The sequence below is a fragment of the Carassius carassius genome, chromosome 44 (assembly GCF_963082965.1).
Source record: "Carassius carassius chromosome 44, fCarCar2.1, whole genome shotgun sequence".
NCBI classification, from domain to species: Eukaryota; Metazoa; Chordata; class Actinopteri; order Cypriniformes; family Cyprinidae; genus Carassius; species Carassius carassius.
Genome location: NC_081798.1, coordinates 16,753,647 through 16,781,378, shown reverse-complemented (window position 1 = coordinate 16,781,378; position 27,732 = coordinate 16,753,647). Strand labels below are relative to the sequence as shown.

General features: G+C 37.9%; 2 protein-coding genes across 8 annotated transcripts in view; both read right to left on the bottom strand.

The window, feature by feature from the left end:
- The window catches only part of snrpe (small nuclear ribonucleoprotein polypeptide E), a 148,066-nt gene that overhangs the window by 107,386 nt on the left and 12,948 nt on the right, over window positions 1–27,732 (bottom strand). The gene's annotated exons all lie outside the window — the stretch shown is intronic.
- LOC132126408 (transcription factor SOX-13-like) lies at window positions 8–25,655 on the bottom strand. Of its 7 annotated transcripts, none has more exons than XM_059537657.1 (14): window positions 25,368–25,655; window positions 11,446–11,652; window positions 11,212–11,317; window positions 10,212–10,298; window positions 9,874–10,046; window positions 9,682–9,750; window positions 9,406–9,520; window positions 8,279–8,355; window positions 8,061–8,196; window positions 7,273–7,394; window positions 6,375–6,450; window positions 5,671–5,838; window positions 3,024–3,240; window positions 8–370 (listed from the first exon to the last, which is right to left on the bottom strand). In XM_059537657.1, the coding sequence occupies exons 2-14, from the start codon at window positions 11,605–11,607 to the stop codon at window positions 124–126; spliced, it is 1,755 nt and encodes a 584-aa protein (XP_059393640.1). In that variant the 5' UTR covers window positions 11,608–11,652; window positions 25,368–25,655; the 3' UTR covers window positions 8–123. The 7 variants fall into 7 exon arrangements, with proteins under 7 accessions (XP_059393640.1, XP_059393637.1, XP_059393633.1 ...); XM_059537654.1 differs by having other exon boundaries at window positions 11,446–11,662; window positions 25,372–25,655; XM_059537650.1 differs by having other exon boundaries at window positions 11,446–11,662; window positions 25,376–25,655.

Here is a 27,732-nt window from a genome sequence, read left to right as displayed (position 1 = left end):
TATACCATATATTGGACACCATCATGTTGTAGGGAGGGATTGCAAAAACTCCCAATTATTTTCTCCATCTCATTCATCGCATTTTTCACCCTCTCTGTCCTTTGATTATTTCCTTGTTCGGTCTCAGTCAGTGAGGACGACCAGCTCTCCCTCACTGCGTTCACCCGCGTCACTCTCCTCCCCTTCGCTGTAGGGCTGTCTGGGCCTCACGGCCTCCCGCATCTCGCTCCCTTGGCCTTTTGGGGGCTCCAGACCCCGAGGAAGGTAGTGCTCCAGGAGGGCAGGGTGCAAGGGCAATGGGGCCCTTGACACCGGTGTCGTCGGGTACTGTCCTTCGCTGGAGGGGTACGGTAGCTGCTGCTCTGATTGGCTGTGGGAATAAACGTCAAACCAAACATCAGGTATTTTATATTACTGACTGCATTATTGTAATGGTACGATTCACCGATTTGCATCAACTGATCTGCATTAGCATAAAAGTTAAAGAGGCGATGTATCAATTAAAAAAGTGTGAATCAGCTTCAAGTTTGTATTTGTAGCGGGATGCATCATCATTTATATATATATATTTATATATATATATATATATATATATATATATATATTTATATATATATTTATATATATATATATATATATAATGTTTGTAAAATGGCAGTTTTTTATATAAATGAAAGTACACTCTTAACATCAGTCTGTTGACTATTATAATATGATATCAAGTATTATTTAATAATAGAACTATATTAATTAGAATTAAAACTTGATAACCATGATTTAATGCATATTAGTCATTTTAACTGAACATTTTAACTGGACTGGTGTACTGTAGGTGCTTTTTTGGTCATTCCGCGTTTCTGTAAAAATAAAATATAGGGAAAAAACAAAAAACAAAAATACTGATAAGATAATAATGATATGAATTCTACTAATAAGACCAATTTAAAAAGCACTAAGGATTAATGAGTTACTGGATTGATGAATATTAATCAGGTTGTGTGTGTTCACTCAAACTGATTTACTAAAATCAAAACAGGAACAATAACAGGTGAGCGCCAGCCAATGAGATTGTCGTTTGCGCATTAGTTCCACCTACTACCGGAAAGCCCAGCTGTTCTTAAACGCTGAAGAGTTCCAAAAGAACACCGTTATTTTGACAACAACAAAGAGTATTGTTTACATGTAGTGCGTCAACTCTCTCTCTCTCTCTCTCTCTCTCCGTGTGTGAGACAAAGTGACGACGAGGTGTGCACCTACACACTAGAGTTTACGGTACATCAAATACAGGTGCAATGCGCATCCATTGAGATGAACTGAAAAACATCACAGATCGCCTGACAGAGAGTGAAACTCTGAAGCGCTCAGTCAAAGTGTCCAGTGAGTGAAAATATATCTGTGCTAAACTTATACTAGCCTCCAACTCACACACTGGCGACTAAAATCGGAGAATGTATTAGCCATTGTCCAGCATTAGACAATTTACTCGCCAGAGTGACGATTTAATAATAATAATAATAATAATAATAATTCATTACATTTATATAGCGCTTTTCTATGCACTCAAAGCGCTTTACATAGTCAGGGGGTATCTCCTCATCCACCACCAGTGTGCAGCATCCACCTGGATGATGCGACGGCAGCCATATTGTGCCAGAACGCCCACCACACACCAGCTTACTGGTGGAGAGGAGAGATTTAGGCGCATATGTGAATGATTTACTCGCAATGTAGAGGGTTGCTTTTCACATTCAACACCACATACCACAGTGACAGGGGAGGGCACTAAAAACAACAAAATATAATTTTTTCTTTTATTTTAATAGATTCTCATTTTTGTGAGCCAATGTTGATTCTTAAATCCCAATCGATTCTGTTTCAGTTGATGAATGAACCGTACATATAGTGCCTCCTATTCAATAAATCGCAATAGGCTAAGCTTTGTGCGTTGTTACTTTTGATATAAAACAATGTCTCAGATTTCAAATTCTGTCCGTTTTATTAGTAAATTCAAACAATAAATTACATTTTGGCTCTCTTTAATGTTGCATCATGATAGGTCGCTGTAGACACCTCAGATCAAGCGAAGTAGCAACGTGAACTGATCATCTCTTTCGCTTTACTAGTGGGTACTCGCCTGTGCGTAATCAAAGGCTACATGTACGTTTTAATAGTTTTTTTTTTTATTTGAAATGAAATAAGCAAAAAATTAAAAAAATGGTCAGACCTGCCCCATACAGCAGCAGAGGGCTATTATTTTGGTGAATGAACTGAGGATGACGTCACAGGATCAGATTTGGTTGACCAATCGGCAGAAAGAGGCGTTATGACCACCACCAAAGGGAAAATTAATTTTGGAGTCGTTTATCCGTTTTCTACATGCGAACCAAAAAAAAAAAAAAACGACTATTTTCTTGTTTCTGCTTATTTCATTTCAAACTGAAAAACGTACACAGACCCAAAAGACTGGTGACAGTTTTAATTATGTTCTGGAGGCTGATGATCGAGTGCTCTGCTGCCACACTGGAGCACACCTGACACAAACTGGACAGGGATGGGTATTACATCCCTCAGTGTAATCTATCGAAGTGACGGACAGCCTTCAGGTTTTTCCCTTCACTGCTAAAAAAAAAAAATTCCCTAAATGACGCGACCTCTGATGTAGATTGATTTCTCCTCTCTAAACTTGTCCTGACAGTCATATAGAATATAGATTAACATGGATATCTGTCTGAACCAAAGAAATAAAAGCGAACTTTCTGTACCATATTGAATCACATAGCAACGTATTTTTTCCAGCGTATTACGTTGAATAGCATTGTGTTAAATCCGATCGCACTGCATTGTTATAGGGGTGAATATCATCGGTAGCTACTTCAGATGTATTTTTAATGTATCATATCGTTGGCTATGCATCGAGATGCGAATCGCATTGGCCTTTAGTTATGGAGATGGACACCTCCACTGCATTCTCCAACAAAAGGCCAAAAAAATTAAGATCTGTTGAGTGTGTCAGCAGGCATCACCTTGTAGGGTAAGAAACTCGTTGCTCCTGTCGTCGACTCTTCATCATGGCCTTGTACTCTCCGACCCGCAGTCGTCTACCCTCCACGATACAGGTCCGCTTCGGCCGGGGTTTGTATTTGTAGTCTGGGTAACGTTCCAGATGCTGCCGACTCAGTCTGGCCTGCTCTTCATAGTATGGCTGCTTCTCCTGATTGGACATGGACTTCCACCTGGAACCTAAGGGATGGCAAGAATAACAATATGTAAGGTGCACTATCATATAACCAAAGGAGTACTACATGTGGGCACCAAAAGAATGTGGACACCTAAACAACACACCCATGTGCTTGATGGGAGCTTGTTTATATACACACGGAAATGTTTTTCACTAGATGATCCTGAAAATAATTGCTAGATAGAGGATACTGCTATGACAGGAAGAAATTGTATCGCATGGCTGTATATTATATGCACCTGTCAGTAATAATTAAAGCATTTAAACCATTTTATTAGAAGGAAGAATCCAAATACTTTTGGCCACATTTGGAGCAGGTTTTTCAGTTGTTGTTTTTTTTTTTTTGAATCGGTGAAAGTTGAAATTCCACATCGACCGGGAAGTGAGAGATAAATTAGAGTGAAAGTACAAGGCAGTGCAAAGAAGAAGAAAAAACAATTACTGACCTGAAGAATTCATTGACCTAATACACTATGTTACACATTTTTCACATTGTAAGAATTTGATTTACCGACTTCGTACGTGCAATAGCGCTGCCTCTTAATGTGTGCTCTGGGCTAAAAAGACAGTAAACTGACAGAAACGTAGGTGTGTACTAAAAGGAGCTGCAGGCCATGTTCAGGAGGAAAAGAAAGCCTGAATCAGGAGGGTGTCAGTGTCATCACAATGGAATGGAATGAGAGGGTTTTGTGAAAGGAAAGAACTGAGGAAGGCAGAGGTGCAGCAAGGGATGAGGGGGCTGAAGTTTTGGGTGTTGTTTTCCTGTAACCCCAGGAGCCAGGTGGCTGTTCGTGCTCTAGTGTGACCCCTTTTTAACCTTCAAGACCTTGTGTCCTCCTCTTCATTCCAGGGGGCAATAGCAAGTTGCATGTTTGAAAATATAGACGTGTTTAACAGAGTAACACCTACACTTGTGACTGTAGGATTAGCTGTGAGCATAACAAACTGAACGTTCCCATAACCCCTCAGCCCATCCCAACAATAAACAACTGATCTCAAGAGAAAGATAAAGGGGTAGAGGAGATGAAATAATAATACAACAATGAGGACAATGTTGTCGGAACAGGTGCTTCAGAATCCACAAAGAGGAAGGATTAGAGACATTATAGTCAGTAGAGCATTCGTTGATGGAAAGTATGGTGAAAAATATTTGACAGCAACATTTTTCTTTGACAAGAAGACAATTATAAAAGCACTTTGATGGACAAAGTGAACAATGTGCTTATCTTAAAAATCTATGGGCAGAGTGAAAGACTAAGTACAACAATTAAAATTTGCAAATTAGAGTTACGTGTCAGATGTGTATCAATCATTAATGTGCATGCCATGCTAATAATTTTTAAATATAACAATCTATTAAAGGTGTACATAAGATTAGGGCCAAGCAATAATAAAAAGTGAAACCATTTTGAGATTAAAAATTTCTAAATAAAATGTAGACATTAAATTTATTAAATTTCAAAAATAAAGTTTATTCTCAACATTTTATTTAAACTTTTTTTCTTAAACTAATGATTTTTTTTCTCGAAAAATAACTTTATTCTTGAAATTTAATACGTTTAATCTCAACATTTTATTTTGACAGTTTTCTTGAAATTTTATGACTTTAATCTCAAAATGGTTTTATTTTTTAACTATTGCTAAAGGTGACATATGAAAATCTGACTTTTCCAGGTTTTAAGTGCTATAATCAGGTCCCCAGTGCATATACCAAACAAAGAAACAAGAAAAAGATATCCCCGGTAAAAAATTGTTTGTTATGCCGTTTTCTGCAAGCCTCAGAAAAAACGAGCACGTCTGATTTCACTTAACATGTGATGTTGAAAAGGGATCTCATTTTAATATTACCACCCCTTAATCAGTAGATTTACATCCACGGTGCTCTCATTGTGTTTTCACAAACGACAACGGTATACCAGTTCTAATGTCATGCCGAAAGTTTGAGCAAAACATGCTAACCGTTCTGTCTTTAGCTGCACAGAGCACTTAAGAGTCCCAGCCTCAGAGCAGACAAGCAGTGGATTTATTAATTTTATTTACTGTTTTGCATTTCAAGAGACAGGCACGAAAAACAGTGCATTTTTGCCTCCACACAAAATAGGTATTTTCAAAATGATATAATTAATGATCTGTGGGGTATTTTGAGCTGAAACTTCACAGACACATTCTGGGGACACCAGAGACTTAAAAATTGCTGCTTATTGATAGTAAGTAAAGTTGTGTTTGCAGTAGTTATGTTTAGGGTTAAGGAATGTAGAATATGGTTATGCATTGATATGTGCTAATAAACAGCCAATATGCTTGTAATATGCATTCAAATAGCTGATAGTGAATAAAGTTCCCTCATCAAAAGTGTTACCAACTATCTTAACAATCAATATCTATTGGTAAAATCCAGCGTTTTTTAAAGCAGCGGCTCTATTCTCTCTTACCGAGGATCTTGCTGATACTGGAGTTATGCATGTCAGGGTATGCCTGCAGGATACGTCGTCTTTCATCTTTGGCCCACACCATGAAGGCGTTCATGGGACGTTTGATGTGGCCAGAGGAGGGAGTCCGGGATTCACCAAAGTTACCCACACCAGAGATTGCCATCTGCCCTGTTGGGAACAACAAGATTAAAAACAAAACAATCAGTCTAGACACACACAACTTCCTTTTGTTTGACTACACGCCCTGCAGCCAAATGCAATTACATAGGCAGGTGGCATCTGTGTTTGCTGCATGCTAAAGAGTTATTTTTATTGTATTAGAAACAGTCATAAATTCATATGCATTCATAAGGCAATTGTTTATTTGATCAGAAAAGCACACAAAGCTCAAATTTGTCATCAAGTTAAATTTCTTGGCTAAACCACTATTTCAAAATTAGCAATTTGAACGACTATTCAACTAAACTGGTAGCCATATATAATTCGATTGGGATGAGATTATTGGACAGGTCTCTTAGGGGGCGTTTACATAAGACCAAAATGGTTTGCAAAGTAGACAGCATCGACGCAAGAAGCTGTGCAAAACTAATTTAAAGACTTTCCTGTGTTAACAGTTAAAGCACACCATCCTGGGAGTATGCTTATTAATGTATTAAATAAACAAAACTAAAAATGTGAAAAATGTATAGTTGACCCATACATACCCTCAGAGTCACTGCTGAGGTGGTCCTCATTCGTCCGCAGGGACTGTCCATCATCCATCCGGTCTCGAGACGCCTCCTTAAAATAAATCAACAGGCAAACAGATTGAAATACAGCTTATGTTAAAACATATATAAAAAACACAATCATCAGTGATCAATGCATCCAGCTGGAACAGGAATTGCTTTTTATGTTGGCACCGTTTTTACAGAAGCCGGACAACATTACAAAAGCAACAAACTTAAAGAGCTCCAGGGACATTTGTGGTTGTCAAATGTCAAACATTAATTCAAACATTAATGAGCTATATTTATCTCACTTTCAAATGGCTCGGAATTGTTGTCTACGTCTACCTGCATTTTCAAGACCATGTAAAACAGTTCTACAAGTGTCAAGCTGTAAAAACAGGTTTAAGTGGAATGCTTCAAAACCCTGTTGACAACAAAGGCGAAATCACTGTCATATCTCCCTGCGGTTAAACTGAACTCCAAAGGAGAAACAAAGTGGTTGTCGAAACAGGTGTCTACGGAGACCAGAGGCTGTTCTGCAATTGCCACGTATACAAACGAGTGAACACACAAGTTGCAGTGGGCCTCTAATAACAGCTGTTCTTGGCTGAAAGGGGAATGTACCCCTTGTTTAACCGATATCATGAACCCCTGTAAAACAATATCCATCGCTGACCCTGACCGCCCCTCTTCTCTTGTAACACAGTGGGTGTTCTCAAAGAGAGGCACTTCAAGTGTGAAGTATTAATGGACACTTGCCCCGATGCTTCGGCCTTGACGCATGACCAATGGTGACAAACAGCGGGCCCCAGGTGCCATGAGGAACCTTGGAGAACTGGGGTGTGGAGTATCTTGAAAGCGTGTTTGTGTGTGCGCTAAGATGTCAACTCACCAGCCTTGTGTTGTTGTCCCTCTCACGGTCCCTCTCTCGGCCTGTCGGGCCTTGTCCTCCACGCAACAGCTGCTGGGCATCATGAATGGCTTGTGTCACAACATCACCCTCTCCCAAGAAGCCTGAAGAGTGAAAGGGCGAGAGAGAAAGGAAACTTTAGACAAGGTCAAGAGAGACACATTCATCCCTCTCCGTCTTGTGATGCACAAATAAAGCACTTGGCTCGAGCTCAAGTATATGATCCTGTCCCGGATGAGCCCCCTAGTCTTGAGTCCAAAGGCTTAAGACAAACAGTCACGTCTGGTGCTGACACATTCTTAGAGGCTGGTTTGAAGGGAGGAACAGGTTTTCTGACCTGCCGTTAATACTTGGGATAGAAGAGTATTGTCAGTAGGAATAGGGAGGAGAAGGGTACTTTCTAATAGTAGGAGAAGGGTACTTTCTAACAGGGTCATTTTTTCTGAATGTGAACCTCAAGTACTTCCCTCTCAAACAATGCCATGGCAGGAAAACCACAGTGGATGTGTCTGACTCATAAAGAGGTAGAGGTGTTTTCTGACACACCTGACAGCACAACAAAGTTGTGGAACTTGTTATGGAACTGTAATAAAGAAATTTACGGTCACGGTCTAAATCTACTAAACAGTTCTGCAGTTGTTGCAAGATCAGTTGTAACCAAACAAATCTTTGGACTTGTCAAATTAGCTCAAAACACAAAGCATAGCTTAAACCTTCCAAGCAAATTATGTTACAGTCTGGGTGTGTCAGTGAGGTGTAGTATCACATACTCAGGCTGAGGGCAGATCGAGGAGGGCTATGCGACAGATCTCTGGGTCGGTACCCTGTCTGCAGGTGGGCCATTTCCAGTGCCTGTGGACTTGGGGTCTTGGGTTTAGCCGTGAGGTTGAGGGGTTGACAGGTATCCTGGAGAACAAAGTCACTATGAGATACATTAATGGATACAACAAACTGAGATGACCTGCAAAAGAACGTAAGGAAAGGGTACCTGGCGAAAGACTGTGCTACTGGACCTTTTGACTGGGGCGGAGTGTGGATTAGGCAGCAATGGCATGGGATACTCCACTAAAAACAAAGAAAGTTAATTCAGAAGACTGAAACTTGAAGGATTTACAAAAATAAATGGTCAGTCAACATGCTAGAGATCTACTACCCAACCCAAGCCCAATGGGACTTGACAAACTATCAGGTTTTAGGCTAGGTTCAGGTCAATATTTTTATGTCAAACTTCAAGGTAAAAACTTCTCAAAGTGTTTATCGCCTGAGAACATCTCTAATATAGCTGAATAAAGTCTTTGAGCTCAGATTCACTTGAGTCCTTGGTCCTCTACTCCAGGTTTCAATACAAAGGTGGCTCAACTGTGTTAGCCGACTAGCTCATACACTTGTTCTATTGTTCCCTGTTCGTTTCTACCCTTCATCTTCTAAGGGACAAGAGTACATGCATACAGGCATCAAAGTTGTGCGTTCACAAGAGTCTTTTAACCGAGTGAGGACACAGTGCCATACATTACAGACGTCAATGCAAATAACCCGCTCTGTATTTTACCAGATCAATATACACTCTAAATCAATGGCCAACCCTGAGCTGTTCTTCAGTGCATGGGCAAGAAATTCACTCAGGCAGTCCGTTCAATTATTCTTTCTTTCTGAAGCACTTTCTAAGTGGACCAAAGACATGAGCAAAGCCATCAATTCATGCAATAACCACTTACATTACCAAACAGACCTTCAGACGAACATGCATTAAGAGAAGGAAAATTTTTTTTTGCAGTTCATACATTTCTAGAAAAGCAAGTATTAAATCTTTCAATTCAGCTTTGCTCCAGTCTACTTATTATCTAAAAATACAAACGACTGCTGATAAGCATATGCTGAAAAGAGCAAGAGCAAACAAGTTTTTCAAATAACCAACAAAGGATAATATTTGAAGTACATTATTCAGCGATTTTTGACAGATGCTGTTCGATCCATCTGAAGTTTGTAAAAGCAAACTGTTGCTCAATATGCCTATAGGTAGGTCTTTCATGGCTGTATCAAGATGTGCGAACAATTCACTGCATCGGGCGAAGGGAGGGGAGTTGAGGAAATTACAGAGGGTTTAGTGAAGCTCACCTGGTTTGCAGGGAATGGGCTGCAGAGGCAAACCCATCTGGGCTTCAGAGGTGACTGTCAGCGGTTGGGCATTGGGATGAAATGCAGGGATCATAACATACGGCATGTTTACCTGCTGGGTCAAAGGTCACAGAGAACACCTTAAAGGAATAGTTCACCCAAAGAAAAGCTGATTTAATCCTTTTAGGTGAACTATTCCTTCATGATCTTAAGATGGTTCCCAATTCATACATTGAAATAAACTGCAAGATTTTAAATCATGATATTCAGCCTCACCTGAATTTGCTGCTGCAGTAAGTTGATTTTATGTTGCTGCTGTATCAACTGCTGCTGCTGTTTGGCAATCTAAACAAATATTCAGATTTTAGAAACCAAACTAACTCCCATATTGATGTATCTGATTTCATTCGACACTGCTTTTTCTTAATTATATTTTTTTTTCACTTTTCAAATAAAGTGTCTACACACCTGTTCTTGCTGCTGCCTTGCCAGTTCCATCTGTTGCTGCTGTTTCTCCAGCAGCAGAGCGGCCATGTTCCTCTGCTCAGAATGAGCTCCTAGCAGCTGCTCTCGCAGACCAGAGAGCTGGTTTATCATCAACAACAACTGCAGCTCCTTCTCTGCCAGACTCTCTGGGGTTCCTGTAAACACATACGCACATGCTGTTGGTCAGGCAGAAGGTGTCAGTGAAACACAAATGTGAGATGATCCACAATGGAACAAATAGAAACAACACTATATGGTTGCTCTATTTTGGTGATTTGCATGACAAAGTGCTTGTATGTGCAGTATAAACACAAATTTACCTTTTAGGTTGACACTGCCATGAAGACCCTTCCCAAGGAACTTTTCTTTCCAGTCCGTATTGAGAAGTTTTTCAATAGAAGGCATCACTAAAAAATAAATAAAAAAAGAGGAGGAACAGATATAATTAAAAAAATATAATAAAAAATATATATTGTATTAAAAATGTATTTAATTAAATTGGAATTCAATTCTATAAATATACAGTGCGTATACATATATACACATACATACACACATATACGTATATATATATATATATATATATATATATATATATACACACACACACACACATATATACATATATATATATATATATATATATATATATATATATATACACACACATACACGTACATACATATATACACATACACACACACACACACACACACACGTGTGTAAACTATAAATATATATATATATATAGTAAGAGAGAAAAAGAGAATTTTACTTATAATTTAATATCTAACAATCTACAATACATATCTATACTTAACATAATGAAGTCCCTTAGACAAAGAGTAGCATAATAGAGAAGCAAATAAAGAAAAAAAATTTCATCTCGATGATAGAAACACTGTTCTGAAAATCCTTGAGCTAAAACCCCCAGTTATACCAAAAGAAAAATAGAAAACTGAAAACATTGCATAGAATGTGTGAAAACAAAAAGAAAGCCTTTTGAAGAAAACACTCGAGGACTAAGAGGCTTCATAGAACTTGAAGCAAAGTAGGAAATTGGATCATCTCAATGAAGAGTGCATTAAAAGCAATGGCATTCTAATTGCTGACACACACATGGACAAACCACTTGCATGGGTTTCCATCAAAATTAAAACGTTCAAAAACCTCTTTACTCTCAAACAGCCGCCTTGAAACATTGGAACACAATGAATGCCATGGACCAAGTGTGAATATGCTAATTAGCACTCTGTGAAGACCTTTTTTTTTTGCTTTTTTTTTGTGAAGGAACCGTTAACTTGGAACTAAGGAACTTACCCTCACTTTCATTAGGCTTGCTGTCATTCTTATCATGAGCTCTACTGCCTCCATCTTGACTGGCAGGTGTGTATGATCGTACTGGGTCTTTACTGGGAGAGCTCGCCTAAAAAAACACAGGAACCATGAGGTTAAGTACTCACTACAGAAATCCTATATCTCATTAAAAAAAAAGAAAAATTGAAAAAAAAATATTTATAAAACAAACAACTGAAATTCATAAACACTTCATACCAAAGGCGATTGTGCATTAGGGGGTGCTGACTTCTCAGAGTCGTCTCTGTCCGACAGCTGCCGACCTGACCAATCACTGACTGGAGAGGACTGCTGGGATTCTCTGTGGACGGCTCTTCCTCCTGATTCGTCGTCTTCAAGCTTGATACCAACACCCATCATGGTCACATTGCCCTTGGCGTGGGGATGTACAGCAGTTGGACTGGGCTCACACATTCTACAAAACCAAACCATTCAGACAATTAAAAATAGAATTAATCAGTCCATCTTAATCCAGAAATAATTTGCTCTGCCTCTGAAACAACTTTAATTTTCAGTTCATGTCATCAAGGCCTCTTAATTTTTATCCCATTCCATCCGAACACCTGTCATATAGAGGTGCTCTGGAGCATCCAATCAATTCCCATCCTACACATTGTCTCATTAAATATTCTGTTTCACCCAGAAATACGTCACATTACAGAAGCAAAATGCCTTGGGTACATTAGCATTTCAGCAAGAAGAGACCACATAAGACTGCATTACTAACAAGGGTATTCCAGTTTTGTACAGCTACTGTCTGGGAAGAACAGAAAGACCATAGGAAAAAAAAGAAAAAAACAACAACAGCTGACTGCTTTGCATAAGGAACAGAAGGGTTTTTGTAGAGCCCAAACACAGGCCGCCCCATTCAAATTCTTTGACCAAAGCCACTTTTTCAGGGTCTCTGGGGCCCAGGAGCCGCTCGGTGTTGGGAGAGGATATTTGTGCGTGTTTGTGTTGTGTGTGCGTGCATCCGAAGTTGTTCGAGTCTGTCAACACACTGTCAGAAAACAGATGCAAGACTCTAGTGTGCTCATCAAGTATCTGGCCGTCTCAAGTAGCACGGCAAACCCTTCTGCAATGAAGGACAAGAGGAGGAGAGAGATGGATGGAATAAAGGAAAGAAAGAGAAGGCGATTTTTAAAATTAGCCGAGGTCTATAAACACCTCTCCTCCTTTGCTCCGCATGACAAAAGAAACACAAGACAACCCAAAGAAAACAAACACGACGGAAAATGCATCGCTCCCTTTCTGTTTCAATCACTAGCTCTCTGTGTATATGCATATATATATATATATATATATATATATATATATATATATATATATATATATATCAATATTGGCCATTGTTACAGAGAAAGAACAAAGGAAGTTTAAACAATGGGCTTGACATGGACAAAAGCAATAGGCTGCAGGAAACACAGCGGTATAACAATACAAACGGAATGTGCCGATGGTCCGTGGCAGAAAAAAAAAAAGAAAAAAAAGAAAAAGCGGAACACTCACTGGGCCGATTCCAGTTCCTCCTGTACTTTTTCATCCACTCGGAAAACACAAAAGCAGCCTGTGCGTTTACATTAAAACAAGAATAAAGTTGAACACTCAAATGTTTTCTGTTAAGCTGAGAAACTTGGTTGAATTGTTTGAAGAAGAGAATTCAATGGAACAATCTGTTTTTTCAAAGTAGTGATTTGCCAATCTAGAAGGTAGTTTGGGTAAAAGGACATCGTTTCCTGTTCTGATGTAGTTGCCTGACCTACAAGCAAACAAAGTTTTGTCTGTAAAAATACAGGAATTGCATTTGGTTGTGAGGAGGTGCCACAAACTAAAACTTTGGATAGTCACTGGCAGTCGTCAAACTCGTTTCAGGTCGCTCTTTCAATACAAATCAGTCGGTGTGAACTGCAAACTTGATACGGTCTTCCCAAATCAGATTTAGATACCAAGGACAAGACCCCCTCCTTTCCCTGGGAACCAAGTGCACTCAAGAAAGATCCTGCCACCATTGGTGCATTATAAATAAACACTTGCGAGGAGTCTGCGCTATTAAGTTCCTATTGTGACGAGGCTAAAATTATTTCTGTTCCCCCAGTTGAGGAGCGCTGATCCACAAACCAGGTGCAGGAAGTGTGAATTTGTCAGCTCCTTCCAAGTGCACTTGAAGTTCTAGAGATATTCCGGCTATTTGCTCGGAGGGATTTGACTGTCAAAAAATGGCACAGCCTCAAGCTCTAAACGGACTTGTAAAGATTAATTTTAGAGCAAAGCCTCTCCACACTCATCGTTTACAAGTGTTAAAGAATGTTGCATCATAAAAAAAAACACTAAAAAAAAAAACACCAGTTGGATGGGTAAATCCTAAAAGCTGAGATTGACGCAAAATGGCACAATATATTTTGCAACTTTATGTAGCATAGTGGTCTTTTGTAATGTCTAAATAGAACTACATGAAAATATCTAATTTGAACTACAGAGCAAAGCAAAAGAAAAGGTAACACTATCTTAGAATTGCTGAATTTTATTTCTCACAGTTGCAACTTTATATCTCATAATTGTGACTATCTTAAATAGTAAATAAGATTTTAGTCAGACTTTATTTTAACTTCCATTAACTCCTAATTTGCTGCTTATTAATAGTTAGTAAGGTAGCTGTTAAGTTTAGATATAAGGCAGGATTAAGGGATCTAAAGAATAAGGCATACATATGTGCTTTAGAAGTACTAATAAACAGTCAATATGCAATTAAAAGGCATGCTAATAAGCAACTGGTTAATAGTGAGAATTGGCCCTTAAATTAAAGTGCTACCAGGATTTCTATACTCAAAAACAGGTTTCTGTAGATTTCTATACTCAAAAACAGGTTTCCGTAAAGAATTAATCAGATTTTAAAAAGGAAAGAGAAAACATACACACACACACACACACACAAAAGGACGGTACTGACAGCATTGTTCTTAATCCTCTTTAATCTTTGCTCCAAGCAAAACGTGAATGTGTCATAACTTGGTGATAGCGATAAGACATATAATGGCAAGCTCTTATGTCAGCGCATGCAAAACAAGCCAGAGGAATCAACAATATGATTGATGGTAACTGCCAAGAAAAGTCGTCTGTAGTTTGTTCTTACCTGTTGCTCGGATGTGGAGCCATAAAACGTATTCCCAAAGAGCTCTGACAGACTAACGTAGTCTAAGATAAGATCAGCCTCCAGGTTCTTTGCTTTTGAGCTAAAACATCTCTGAAATAAAATACTTCCCACGGTTGGGGGCACACGAGACAAAAGCTTAAGTTGCCTTACAAGTCGCAACGTGTCACGGCCTCACATTCTGTCCCGCGCTCCTCTGATGCAAATACGAGTTTTCTTTGTTGTTTCGAACTCTCCCTTTCCTTGTGATGATCCTGAAGTGGTTAATTTCTGCATTGTGACAAGCCAGGCTTGTCAAAAATTGTCAAAAACACAAACAAAACTGTCAGGAGTGCCAAAAACAAGCCTATGCGTGCAAATACATTATTTTACCGACATCTAAGCGAACAGAAGACTCAAAGTGACAACACCAGTTTGAACTTTAAGTCCAAAGACTCTTTTTTTTTTTTGCTTTTTAACACCTTAAATCATTGCACTTGCCAAATAGAGGCACGTAACAATTAGACACGTTCTAACTTTACAAACACCTGTTGTAAACCAGCACTCGAGACGTTGTGGGAATGCAGCAGAATGCATTGGATGATGGTGGGTTTCGATTAAGACAAAACACAGCTAAAAGCAGAAGTGTTTGTAAGCTTCATGCGACACAAAGTCCAATCAGCTGTTGAAACCGAACAACAGCAGCTTCCAAACCCACCTGCCAGTAACTGTACTCTTAAAGATTCAAAGCCTTGACCTACACAAACGGTCTACCAACCTCAAGAGCATCTGGTAAGTTTTCATTGTCTTCTGGCTGTCTCTTGGAAACCGCTCCACTTGCCAGTGTGGAAGTCTGAAGTAGCAACTCATCTTGTTATATGGAAGACAGTGGACACCCCCTTAGAAAAACTGTCCAGTGACCTCCCAGGAATAGAGAAGAGAGCTGCCGCTCTCGATGCAGGATGCGCAAAACTGCGGCCACAAAAGTATGCCCTATAGCGAAGGCAAACAGTAGCATTTGCATGCCGTTTGCCTCTGTTATAACTTTCCACTGAGTACTTTACACAGATAGGGATTTGATAACATTGTGAAAGTGAAAAAGGAGAAGAGTATCCAGGAATAAACATGGCCCAAACCAAAATCAGATGGATACAGAACATTTTGTTTGCGTTTTGATTTGACTGCTGATGACATTTTGCTATATCTACTAAAAATAAATAGAAAAACTATACTATGGAAATTGTTTAAATAACGCTTTCATTTCGATGAACCCAAGTGTGTTTCAACATCTAAAACATACTCTGGAAGAACAATGGTACTGATTAATTCTTTCAGACCAATAATTATAGGGTGTGGGTTATGCAATGCCTTAAACAATTGTTCATGCACAAGCATTACAAACTCTTAAAGAAACGCCTTAAAACTAATCACTTAGTAATCATAGTAAAAACAAAAATTATTTGACATTTACATCATAGGAAATATTACAATGCAACTTTTACGATGATCGTCAAAATCACAAATTGTTGAATTTGCCAAGAACACAGATGAACAGTAGCGTGCAAATCCTAAGTGTCTAAAAAAGCAAAAACAAAGTAGTTTTTGTGAACCTTGCGACAAGCTAGTAGTCAAAACTCATTTCCTACAGCATACAATACAGACTCTAACTTCAAAAACAGGCAAATGTGTTTTCATTAAGTATTGATCAATGAGCTTTGTGTAATAAGAGCTCTTTTTTTGATGGATTTTCCTCTTCCGTGCAGGGGACAGCCCCAGATAGTCCCCGCCTAAACTCACCGGTCTCAATGTTTTGAATGCAGGAAAGGAAAAAAACAATGCAAATCAACAAGGTTTACACACGGAGTGTAGAAACCACAAGGACACATGGATTCTAAACCAAAGATGCATTAGTTTGTGACGAATTCAATATTGTTTCCGGGTACCGTTTCAATTGGAAATACTACCTCAGTGTTCGTTTATGAGTACTATACATTTACAGCATGCCTTTAAGCTAAGCTTAACTCGTGATTTATGATACAGACTCCAGACTCATAGATTCCATTATGGAAATATTTTACAAATTCAGAAAAAAATTATCAAGACAGAGAGAAAAGATCAAGATTATGGATTTTTTGTAGTAACAGTGTAGGTGTACATTAGCACCATTTGTTGTTTGCTTTTGGGATCTGATTGTTTGCATTTGGTCCCGGAAATTGTGACATCTGAATTTTGTGACCTATACATCCATGTTTGATTTGAATATAGAGTCAAACCTTCTATAAATCTTCCTGGAAATTAGGGGGAAAAAAAGAAAAAAATAATTACAAGTAATTCGTCAATGTACATTATTTTAAAATATTTTTATTATTATTAAATAAATTCGTAGCTTAATTTTTTTTTTTTTGGAAATGTTATCAGTTGCTGGACATGACTAATAATATAAGCAACTAATGAAGTTAAATCAAAAAATGCATGCTTAAGATAAAATGCAACTTAATTTTACTGAATATTACATTGGAAGTAATTTCCAAATCAATTGTAATACTGACACATTAAGCTAATTTTAAGTATACGTAAGATCACACACACACACACACACACACACACACACACACACACACACACACACACACAAAATGCAAGCTTTGAACTTTGCCTTAACAGTTTTGACCAAAACATCGAAACTGCTCAAAATGTCAATGTTTTTAAACAACACATCATTTAATTGAGATGTGTCGAAAAAAAAAAGTTCATCAATTCTTTGCACGTGATGCATGTAAATGAATTAAGAGAGCCTATTTTTCCACGGGGACAAAAGTGCTCAAAGCTGAAGCAGTAGCCTTACATATTTCCAATAAATCAGCATGGTACATCAAAACAAACATTGTCGGCGACTTTTTCTAGTCGACTTTGTCTTTTTCCACAACAAAAGCAGCTCTAAAGACCAGAATTTTGGGCTCATGTTCTTTTGTGATCTTCTAAATAAGACATATAAATGGGATGATGGTACAACCACGCTCTGGACACAAAAGAGAAGAGGAGAAAGAAAGGAGAGTGGGTCGCCGACGTTTTTTCCTCCTTGTGCTTTTGAGAAATGCAGGTTAAAAAGCAGCCTCTTTCATTGTGCCTCTCTGGGCTAAAACAGTCCAGTTATTGTGGCGCCAAGTGAAAGGCTAGTGTGGCATTTATCTGAGAGACAAGAGGAGGGGGCAATGAAAGGAGGCCGAGTACAAAACACACTTGGAATAAAGAAATATAACAAGAGAAAGGGAATAAAAGATGTTAGTGAAGGGCCCCCTTTTGCGAAAAAGACACACAAAAAAACGTCCGCCACCCCCTTCAGGCAAAGAAAGACAAAGGCAAAATACATTAAAATCTGCTTTATTCTAAGCCTGGCACACTTTTATATCCAATCTCGATTCAGATGGACCTTTTCCATTTGTTTTATAGAAGTGTACGAGTGCAACGCAGTTTGTGCGCAATCCATTAGACGTGTTTTCCAACGCTAGAGATCATAACATCAGATCCAGAAGGCTCTGGGTCTTGCAGGCGCGTCCTTGAATGACTACAGGTCTTTGAAATGAGTTAGGAGTCTATCTTCTATGTGGTTGTCATGGAGACTGGACCGGGCTGTTTTGTGCTACGAGGAGCACAACAGGTAATTCTAAGCACCCACAGGTCATAGTCTTGAGGTCAAAGATGTGCCGGGAAGCAGCGGGTGTTGACCATAACATCATAGCGTTTGAATTGTCTGAATGATTTAGGACAATCCACTGATCTTAAAAAGGCATCTTAAAATGATAGTTCACCCATAATACTCCCACCCTCGTGAAGGAGATATTTTGCACAATGTCCAAGTGATCTTGGTCCAAAAATGATTTTAAAAAAAGCAGTTAAAGTAGTTAATATGATTTAAGTCCTGTATTTGAAGCATCATACGTAAAAGGATTATTGGAATACATTTAATAATAATGTTTAATACTGTATTACTGTACAGAAATACTGTTTCGGTCTTTCTGCTTCAAAATTTCATGTTTCCTTTTGTTAGCAATTACACACTTAACCTGTTGTTTTTAGAGTCAAATGCATGCATTTATAATTGATTTACAAGAACAGTTGACAACACTTTTTTTATTTTGTTCTAATTTACTCCCAAAAAATGTATTTGCCTATCTTTAATTATGTGTGAAATTAACTAGCAATCTATCGGTAAATACTACACCATTTGTTTTTTTTCAGTGTGTGTAAAACAAACTTAAATCTTATTCGTTATTTATTACAAATCACCTCCTCTGCCTCGCTAGACTGAAGAAAATAATTTTAAAAAATTGCAAATTTATTATTTCACAATAATTACAAAGGAATGCAAGTAACATTGAATTAAATGCAAAAATTTTGAAGCAGAAAGTCTGAAATAATATTTAATTTTCAACCAGAAACTGTTAGTAAATTTCACAATTAATTACAAAAGATATTCAAGTAACACATTGAATGAAATATGACATTTTGAAGTAGAAAGACTGAAATAGTATTTTACTGTAAATCATAATCCAATAATCTTTCTTTTATTTACATCCTATGAAATTTTTTTTTCGTGTATCAAAACTAGCTACTTAATATGTATCTCACACAAAACTACGGAAAACATGAAGGTGATAAAAAATCAAGCTAAAATTAGGCAGGACCTCAAATGTTTTTCTCCGTCATGTTACCACATTCAAGCGGGGCAGATCGTGGAGCTCCATTGCTCACAACATGAGGACCCAGACAGGAAGAGAAGACGAAACCTTCACCTTTCAGGACATCCTGAGACCCTGCGCCTCGCTCCCTCCCTCCCCACCCCACCGGCCACTTCACCGGTACAGGACGGAGCACGTGGGCTCCTGCTGTCAAAAACAGGATACACACTCACCGCAAGGCTGAGAAACAACGGTTAATAGAAAAACAAGGGTGGGAAAAGGAGGCGTGACGCAGGAAGACCGAAGGATATGATGGAATTGTAGAAGCATTTGGGATCTTGTGCAAAGAAAATCCATCCATCAAGTTTACTCTCCATGAGCTACTCAACTAAAACTTAAAAATATTTCACCCAAAATTGTTTTTTCTAACCCTCATGGTGCTTTTTCTGCATTTTGGAAGCTTTGGAGGCAGATGTGGACATTACAAACTGTTTTTGTATGGAAAGGAGCCGCATTGGTGACTTTGGTTTTATAGTAAACAGGGACAAAATGTCATTTTTTGTGAACTATTCTTCTAAATCAACTCTAAAAGCAAAAGCTGAATGCCTTGGACTCCAAGAAACCTGAACGAGAGGGAAAAGAACCGGGGTCAAACGCAAACAATCTCCAATCATTTATTAGAGTGGTGCACAAACAAGGCAGAACGAATGCAGCATGGAAAAGAGTGACTGGAAAAAGTGTCTCTGCTAACAAATGTTGAGCTTGTATTTAAAAGCCACATCAGTATGCAGTATCACACTCTCTGATAACATCTCAAGAGGTTCTCTTCAAACATCTCGCACAAGTAGAGGCGAGAAATACACACACTTCCACTAACATACAAACACAACCCCCCATTTCTACAAAACCTACCCACATTCTGGAATCAAGTCCTAACTTTGATTATAACATTATGTCAGCAGTAAAAAAAAAATTTGCAAGGTTTTTTTATTATATATACACATTTTTTTCAGCCTGATGTTGAAGCAATGCTACGCAGTCGCTCTTCCATAAACAAATACAAACTTTTAAGAAAGTCTTAAACATTTATATTTAGTGATTCAACTGTAGAGAGGTGATATTTGTCAGCTCTTACGTACAGTGGCATAAATTGACGACTTTCTGGCAAAGGCACTTCCCCCACGCTTTCACTACATTAAATTGCTTTCTCTGTAAGTTCTAAATGATACATTTCTGTGGTTCCACGCTAGTGATGAGTCAACTGGGAATGTGAGAAGGAACTAAACATGTTATTTCTCTTTCGTTGAAAAGCTCAGGTATCAGACAACGTGGTTAAAAAAAGTTGTCCAAGAATCTGGCGAGACATGAATAAGCAATTGAACCATTTTTAAAACCACTTTTAAAAAAAGAAAAAATTGTCAAGTCATATAAAAAAAGTATTCTTACTCTTCCTTTCTATTCTTTCTCCAAACTAATCAAAAGCCCATAAACAGAGAAGGATACTATTAATCTCTTTTTACCAACAACAACAACAACAACAAAAAATAATAATAATTTGTGATGTGAAATGGTGTATAATATGATAAAGGAAAATCCTAAAGGCATAAACCTAAATGTATTTCTCAGACCTAAAATTTCAAGCAACTACCTTTGCGAACCTTAAAATAACTGTCATTATATGAGTTCCCCAGTACAATCTGTGGACCGTTTGTTTGAGCGTGAATTAATATATAACAATCCTTGATTAATTTGTAAAGAAACAAATCATGAGGCTACGGCGGTCTATTAAAATATCAACCCGCAGGAACACTACGCTGTTTTCTCAAAAGTCACCTCGGAGGCCGGTGCAGTTCATGCAAATAACTGCAGGACTATTTCCTGGTCATATTCATTACAACTGAAAGCGGCCTTACTGTTTTAGAATGACAGTTTATCCGACTGCGAGTGAACATAGCAAGGCATTTGTATTTTTACACATGACAAACAAACAAATGAAGCCCACACAAATCTGTTGACAATATTTGCACTGACGTTATTATTCAGATAAATGTAAATGATCAAACAGAATAGAATATCACATTTAGTGTGGCTTTTTATATTTCTAGTGCAAGACATAATAATAAATTATTTACATATTAATTCTTATTTAAATATTTCTGAAGGAGCTAAAAACTTAGTGAGAAGTGATTATACAGTGATAAGATATGGAGGAAATATTTTCTTGCATTATTTCTAAACTCCCCGATTTAAAAACAGTCTTTATTTACTGGTTTTAATTCACCTGAATTAGCCACAAGAGTATTTCTGAATGACGTTTGACTATATTTTCCATATTCTACAAACCTATAAACTAGACCCATGGGAACATTTCCATCACATGAAAAAGATCTGAATGGTGTCGTTTGTTTGCCTTTCTTTGTCCCTTTTCAGTTTTCTTTTCATTCAGCACAATTCTTCCCCTAATTTAAACAATTATACATTCAGGGCATAAATCCACCCTGCAATTTGCCCCTGAAACTTTTATGTGAAAACCTTTGTTTAAGCTCACACCCAAACCAGCATATTCAGTCCAAATCAAAGTCATGTTGAAGCTTGCATCACATGAAACTTCACCTTTTCCCCCTCACACACTTTAATAAACCTGAGAACATGGTGCAGAACAAACACACATGCTACATAAATTCAAAAGTCCAGTCGCAGCATGAAGGATCAAACCTGTTTGGTCATTACTCAACTCAAAAAAATAAGTTTTGTAATGTAAAGTTAACATATAATATAATATAATATAATATAATATAATATAATATAATATAATATAATATAATATAATATAATATAATATAATATAATATAATATAATATAATATAATATAATATAATATAATATAATATAATATAATATAACAGACTCAAAAATAATACTGCAGCATAAATGTCCCGCCAAAAATAAATAAAGATGCATAGAAAATTATATTGTTTTACCATTGCATAACTGATTATAATATGCAATATAACCTCCAAAGCACTAAAAGCAATTAAAAAGCATAAAAGCAAAAGTATATTTATATGAAAAATAAAACTTAATGCAAAACAACTGAAGACAAAGCAAGCAAAGATGCAAAACAAGTCTTACCTAAAGTGGCTGAGTTCACGGTTATGACAAAAGCAAGAGAGTGATGCTGGTTTTGATGGGTGGCTGTCAGATTGTGTGCTGACACTTTCTCTGTTCTAATGTTCTAATGGAGGACTTTCTAATTTCCGCTGGGGGTCTGAGCTCATCTCATGGTAAAGAGGGTAGGTGGAACAAAAACTGGAGGTTTTTGGGAACCTGTAGGCGAAGAGTTAGTCTCACGGCACTTTCCAGTTGCCACCTCTCACGTGCGGAAAGCCATTTTACCATTTCGGACAAAGATAACTTGCCATTAGGGATTATTTATAGAATGTTTCTGTATTCTCATGTGCTAAAGCCATAAGAGGGATCTACAAAAATGTGTCAAAACTTACAGCAACAAAATGTGCAGACTTTTCTAACTTTAGACATATGCATTGCTTAGAAGCAGTGATAAGTCTTGCAACTACAAAGGAAACCATTTTGAACAAAATGCTGTTAGGGGTTTTTACAGCAGGTCTTCAATATTGCTAAACATTACGAACAAAACAAAATGGTTACAATGCAATCTTTACAGATAAAATTACATTTCATATTTCTGACAGGGCCCCTGAGCTCTTTGACTCCAAGCACAAGCGGCTGAACAGAACACATTCAAAGCATGAAGATGATTCGATGGACAGCCCCAATGATCGAATGCATTTATCTGGCCTGCTCTGTTTGATTTCATTGATGTTTTGGTGAGCCCTGAAAAACACACTTTACAAGCTATTGTTGTCTCGGTCTCATCAGACCCCGGCTCGATAGGACCCATGAAACAATGCAGATCCCAACAGAAGAGGTTGAAGTTTGAATAACAGAAAGAATGGACTTTCTGTTCATTCGCCTGTCCTAGCTAAACTCTCTAGTCTATGGGAAATAATGTCAAGAGGTTTTCTGTTTATCAGTGCTGCAAAGGTTTCAGCAGAAGTTCTTAGCACAACTTTTTCTGCATTGTGCGACTGACATCCTATAGATGCATTTGACTCAAAGATGGCATCACCAGGATGAGGTCAATAGAATTACTCATATGAGAGATGAACAAAAGTATGATTGGAACAACTCCAAGCGTAAGCTATAGTTTAAGCGTAACAATTTTATAGTTTCAGCCTTGATATAGAAAGGAGTAAATGACTGATCAATATATTGGCCAGGCCAATTAATTGGACAATATTTGGCTACTTCAAAACAAAATTCATTTGCACTATTAATGGAAGTACTGCTTCGTCCTTGCATTAACTGAAAAATCCCAACAAGCTTTGTCAGCGAATAAGAATTATTAATTAATGATAATGACCATACTTTGATCTAGATATGAAACCCTGCTTCAGTCATGCACCAGAAAACAGAAGAGGACCCAAAAAGCTATTAAACAACCCATTTTCAGGATGTTTGCTCTCCAAAGTGCTCTGATAGTAATTTCAGCCTTGGCTGTCAGATAAGAGCACCACAGAGTTTGTATAAATCAGCATGTGAAATGATCTGGGCTCAAGACTTTGCAAAGACCGGATGTATAGACGCACTGACAGCTAAAGAGAACCACCACTGGTTTCCTGACCTCTCAAACGGAGTAAGAGACCGATAAAAATGGAGCTGAAACAGAGAGGGATGCAAAAAAATAAAATAAGGCATAGCATTAACATAAGATGGATAGAAATGAGGGGAAAAAGCAAAAGGTCAGAGACTCCCTACTGACAGGCAGTTTTGTGCGCAGTCAGCCACTGTGAAGCCAAACACTTGCGGCCACTTCGCCAACTTCCCCTTTAATGATCCGTCGACATGCCCGCTCACAATGGAGGTGCACAACTCAGGTGCTGGATGCTCTTGGCAGGATAAAAGCAGGATATGCTGCCTGCACTGACACGATGTGCTTATTTAACCATGCAGACATAAAGAGGGAAAATAAAATGTCTACTTAGAGCTCATTATCAAACTTAAACATCTATTCAGCGATTGCGCCACAGTCGGTCTGCCCTGAGGAGCTCTGCTTTCTGGTTATTCTGGAAGGCTGATATTCTTTAACAGAGAGATCAACAGTTCATTTCACACGGAAAATCTGCCAGACCTGTCAGCTGCCTGAAGAGCAACTCTTAGCAGGTCTTCAAATAAAATAAAAATAAAAAAAATGTTGTAAATGAAAATGAAATAAAAACAGACTTGAGTGTAATCCATTGAAATCATATAAGTAATAACACACAGTCAAATGCAACTACTGATGTGCAGATTTTATATGTATATATACATTTTATGTAATTATTTACATATATGTGTATGTAATGAATATAAAAATAAAACACTATGTATTAATTTGAATTATATATTAAATAACTTAAATGTAATTATACATTTACAAATATATATATATAATAAAAAAATTATTATAGCATATACATATCAATGTGAGCTGCTAATTTCTTTTTTCTAAAGGACCTAAAATGATAAGTTATTAGTTATTTGTGCATGCACTTTTAAGCACAAGAATGGTCATATTAGACCCAATCATCAGTATTCAGTTCACTTTCACAAATGAGTGATTAAACAATCCAAACAGGACAATTTGACCAGACAAAAACATCAAACAAAAATGCATTCAATTGTGTTTAGAAAGTCTGCTAGTATGCGTTCACCTCATACACAAGACAATAAAACAAACATATTTGAAAACGCTTGCATGAAAGAAAAAATAATAATTACGCGTAAAAAAAATCATGTCAAATGAAGTAGGAACTACTTTGAATTAAAACAACTGCTTCTTCGGGTATGAATTGAGAGGACACTGAATACACTTTCAGCTCACATCAATAGTAATTGAAGGAGTACGCAGTGAAAGCAGGTTGTCATTTCCTTTCCAACCGTAGGAACAAACGTGCTGTTCTGACACACACCACAGAACAGTTTCAGGCGAGAAACGAATTCGTTTGTTTCTAAACTCTTAGTCAAACGAGTTTTGTTTACTCTGCAGGTTCATAAAACCGGGATATTTTGACTTTGCTGATGCGTAAAAGGTTCGCTTAGGTGATTCGGGTGGATGAAAGTGGATCAAAATCTTCGTCCCGTTGATCTACTTCGGTAGGTTTGCTATATCTCTTACAACAGACAGAAACAAACGTGTTGAACGTGCAAAACACTCGTGCGTAAAGTTTCAAACAAAGCGCCATTTGCCCACTTACCAACTCCAAAAAAAAAAAAAAAACCGTGCGCTCCGCTTTGCGCTCCACAAACTTTATTCCTTCAGTCTTTCCGTAGTCTCTGGGCCCGCAGAATCGATAACGCCGCATGCAAAATATGGTTTCCCCTCGTGTCAATGAATAATACGCTTCTGTCTATCAACGGTTTACAGTACAACCCGAGACTCGGAGCGCACAGCTGATGAATGCGTCGCACTCTCGCCGATCCAGCCTCCCTTCACTCCAGAATGACTTTCTGGTGTTCAGTTTCCAACATTCTCGCTCCTGCTGTCTGTCATTCGCCTCCCTCTTAAAGGGAAAGCTCTTGTTTCTGGGTTTCCCTTGGGCAAAAAGAAAAATGTTGGTATCCTTGAAGGGTAGAAAGGGAGATGCTCTGTTCATGAGTAGGCTACCTGCTGTTAATCAGCTTTGATGTCATTTTATCCTTAATGTAGCTCTACTGCACACAAGTAAATAAGTGTAAGCATCGAGTTTTGGAAAAAAGCACAGGATAACATGCATTTGTATACTTATATATGTATATATATAGTTTACATTTTAGACAAATTCTGACACAAATCCATATGGCTATAAATGATTTGAAATATGTTATATGAACTTTTATGAAACTTTAGTGCTTTATTGTCAGTTTTCAAGTTCAGATGTAAAGTTTTAATGTCAATTAAAAAAAAACTTACAATTTCAAAAAAGGCATATGATAATATGCATTTTATACTTTTTATTTACAAAAAAAAAAATATTGAATTTCAATTTGAAGAATTTCAATTTTAGTCTACTCCTGACACAAAAATATGATGGTGCATGATCTGGAATGTGTCATATGGACTTTTTGAAGCCAAAGGTGACTAATTTGCAATGACATGATGATCTCTGCAGTGAATTTACTCCCAGTTATGTATATATGTTGCATGTCGTCTAAAAAAGCAAGGACAAAACAAACATCAAATTTAGTTCAGTGATTTAAAAAAGTGAGGGGGAAAAATAAAAAAATTATTTATTTATAAATCAAGTGTGAAATGTGCTGTGACAAAAAAAAATATCAGTGTACCATACGCATGCTTGCCAAACCTGACACACAACACTTAAACATTTCGAGCAAACCCTCAATTAAGACCTTTCCAACAGCAGCGTCATTGTATTAAAGTTCTCTGTAACGAGGGGGCTCCATCACAGTCACCCCGTGTGACATTTGTGTCCTTCAAAGCGCCTCCAGACCTGTGTTTTTATGTCTCTTTCTGTCTCTTTTTCCCCTCAGCGTATGCACAACTAGCCATTGCCGCGCAGGGGTGAGAGCCCAAAGCCGATGTGCCATTTCTAATCCCCTCTGTTCCTGCCTTTGTGTAGTGGCCCAGCAGGAAGTAGGAGCTGGGCAGACAACAATTAACAAAAGAGCTGTGAAGAATACAATTAGCCATCAATAGGAAACCACAGGCCTTTGTGCCTGTTTCCATGGAGATGCTTGACTACCACTATTCCAGGATTACAGAACCTTACCCCCCCCCTCCACAACACCACCACTTCATCTTTCTTTAACCCTCTCCATCCTTCTTTTCTTCCTCTGCCTTTTATATCCACCTCTCTTTCTTTATTTCTATGTCACTCTCTTGTCACTAAGTAACTCTGGGGGCTTTAGACGAACGTTCGCACCTTTGTTCTGCTCGTAGCTTTTCAGATCTTCTACCTTTGTGTCCCCCGCTGGGCTGAGGTGAAGGTGCTGACTTTTTTTTTCATTACTCTCTCCCATTTTCTTCATTTGTCCAAAGGATTACCCAGACTGGAGCTTTGTAAGGGTTTGAGAAAGACCTGAGCAGATATAACGCCTCAGTGTTTTAGCTCTTCTGAAGAAAGGTTCATGTGTTTATGGTACGTCTGCATGGGCCCGCACCCTTTGTCCTGGACTCCACAGTGTTTATTAGTGATTCACGCTGTTGTTTAACACAGATAATGAGGTTTTCGTTCTAAAAACGTGTTACAATTATGCAATTTTTTTGTGGGAACGGTAACTGAAATGTTCTAAACATGTTCCTGAAATGTTCCTCTGAATTACACGTCATAATATAAAATCAGAACAAATTTCTCTAAAAAAAAATTTCGAATGCATTTCATCATTCAATGTTTAATTAAACCAAAGTGTTCATTTTAAAATGGTTTTAAGCACAGTTCACACAGGCCTCTAACGTTCAAAAAATATTCAGCCAGTGTTGAAGAACTTGAGAATTTTCATCAGATGCTAATAAGATCATTAGAATGTTCCAGAAGTATATTTGTTTCTAACAGTTGCACACCCTTTAGGCCCAACACACACTCTAAGAAAGTACATGAGCGCAAATGCTTATATGCAAA

Coding starts and splice junctions, on each gene's coding strand:
- LOC132126408 (XM_059537650.1), bottom strand. CDS start 25,479: ATGCGGCGTTATCGATTCTGCGGGCCCAGAGACTACGGAAAGACTGAA. Junction 9,521..9,681: donor TACTGCAGCAGCAAATTCAG/GTGAGGCTGAAT, acceptor CCTTTGACCCAG/CAGGTAAACATGCCGTATGT. Junction 6,451..7,272: donor GGGACAACAACACAAGGCTG/GTGAGTTGACAT, acceptor ATTTATTTTAAG/GAGGCGTCTCGAGACCGGAT.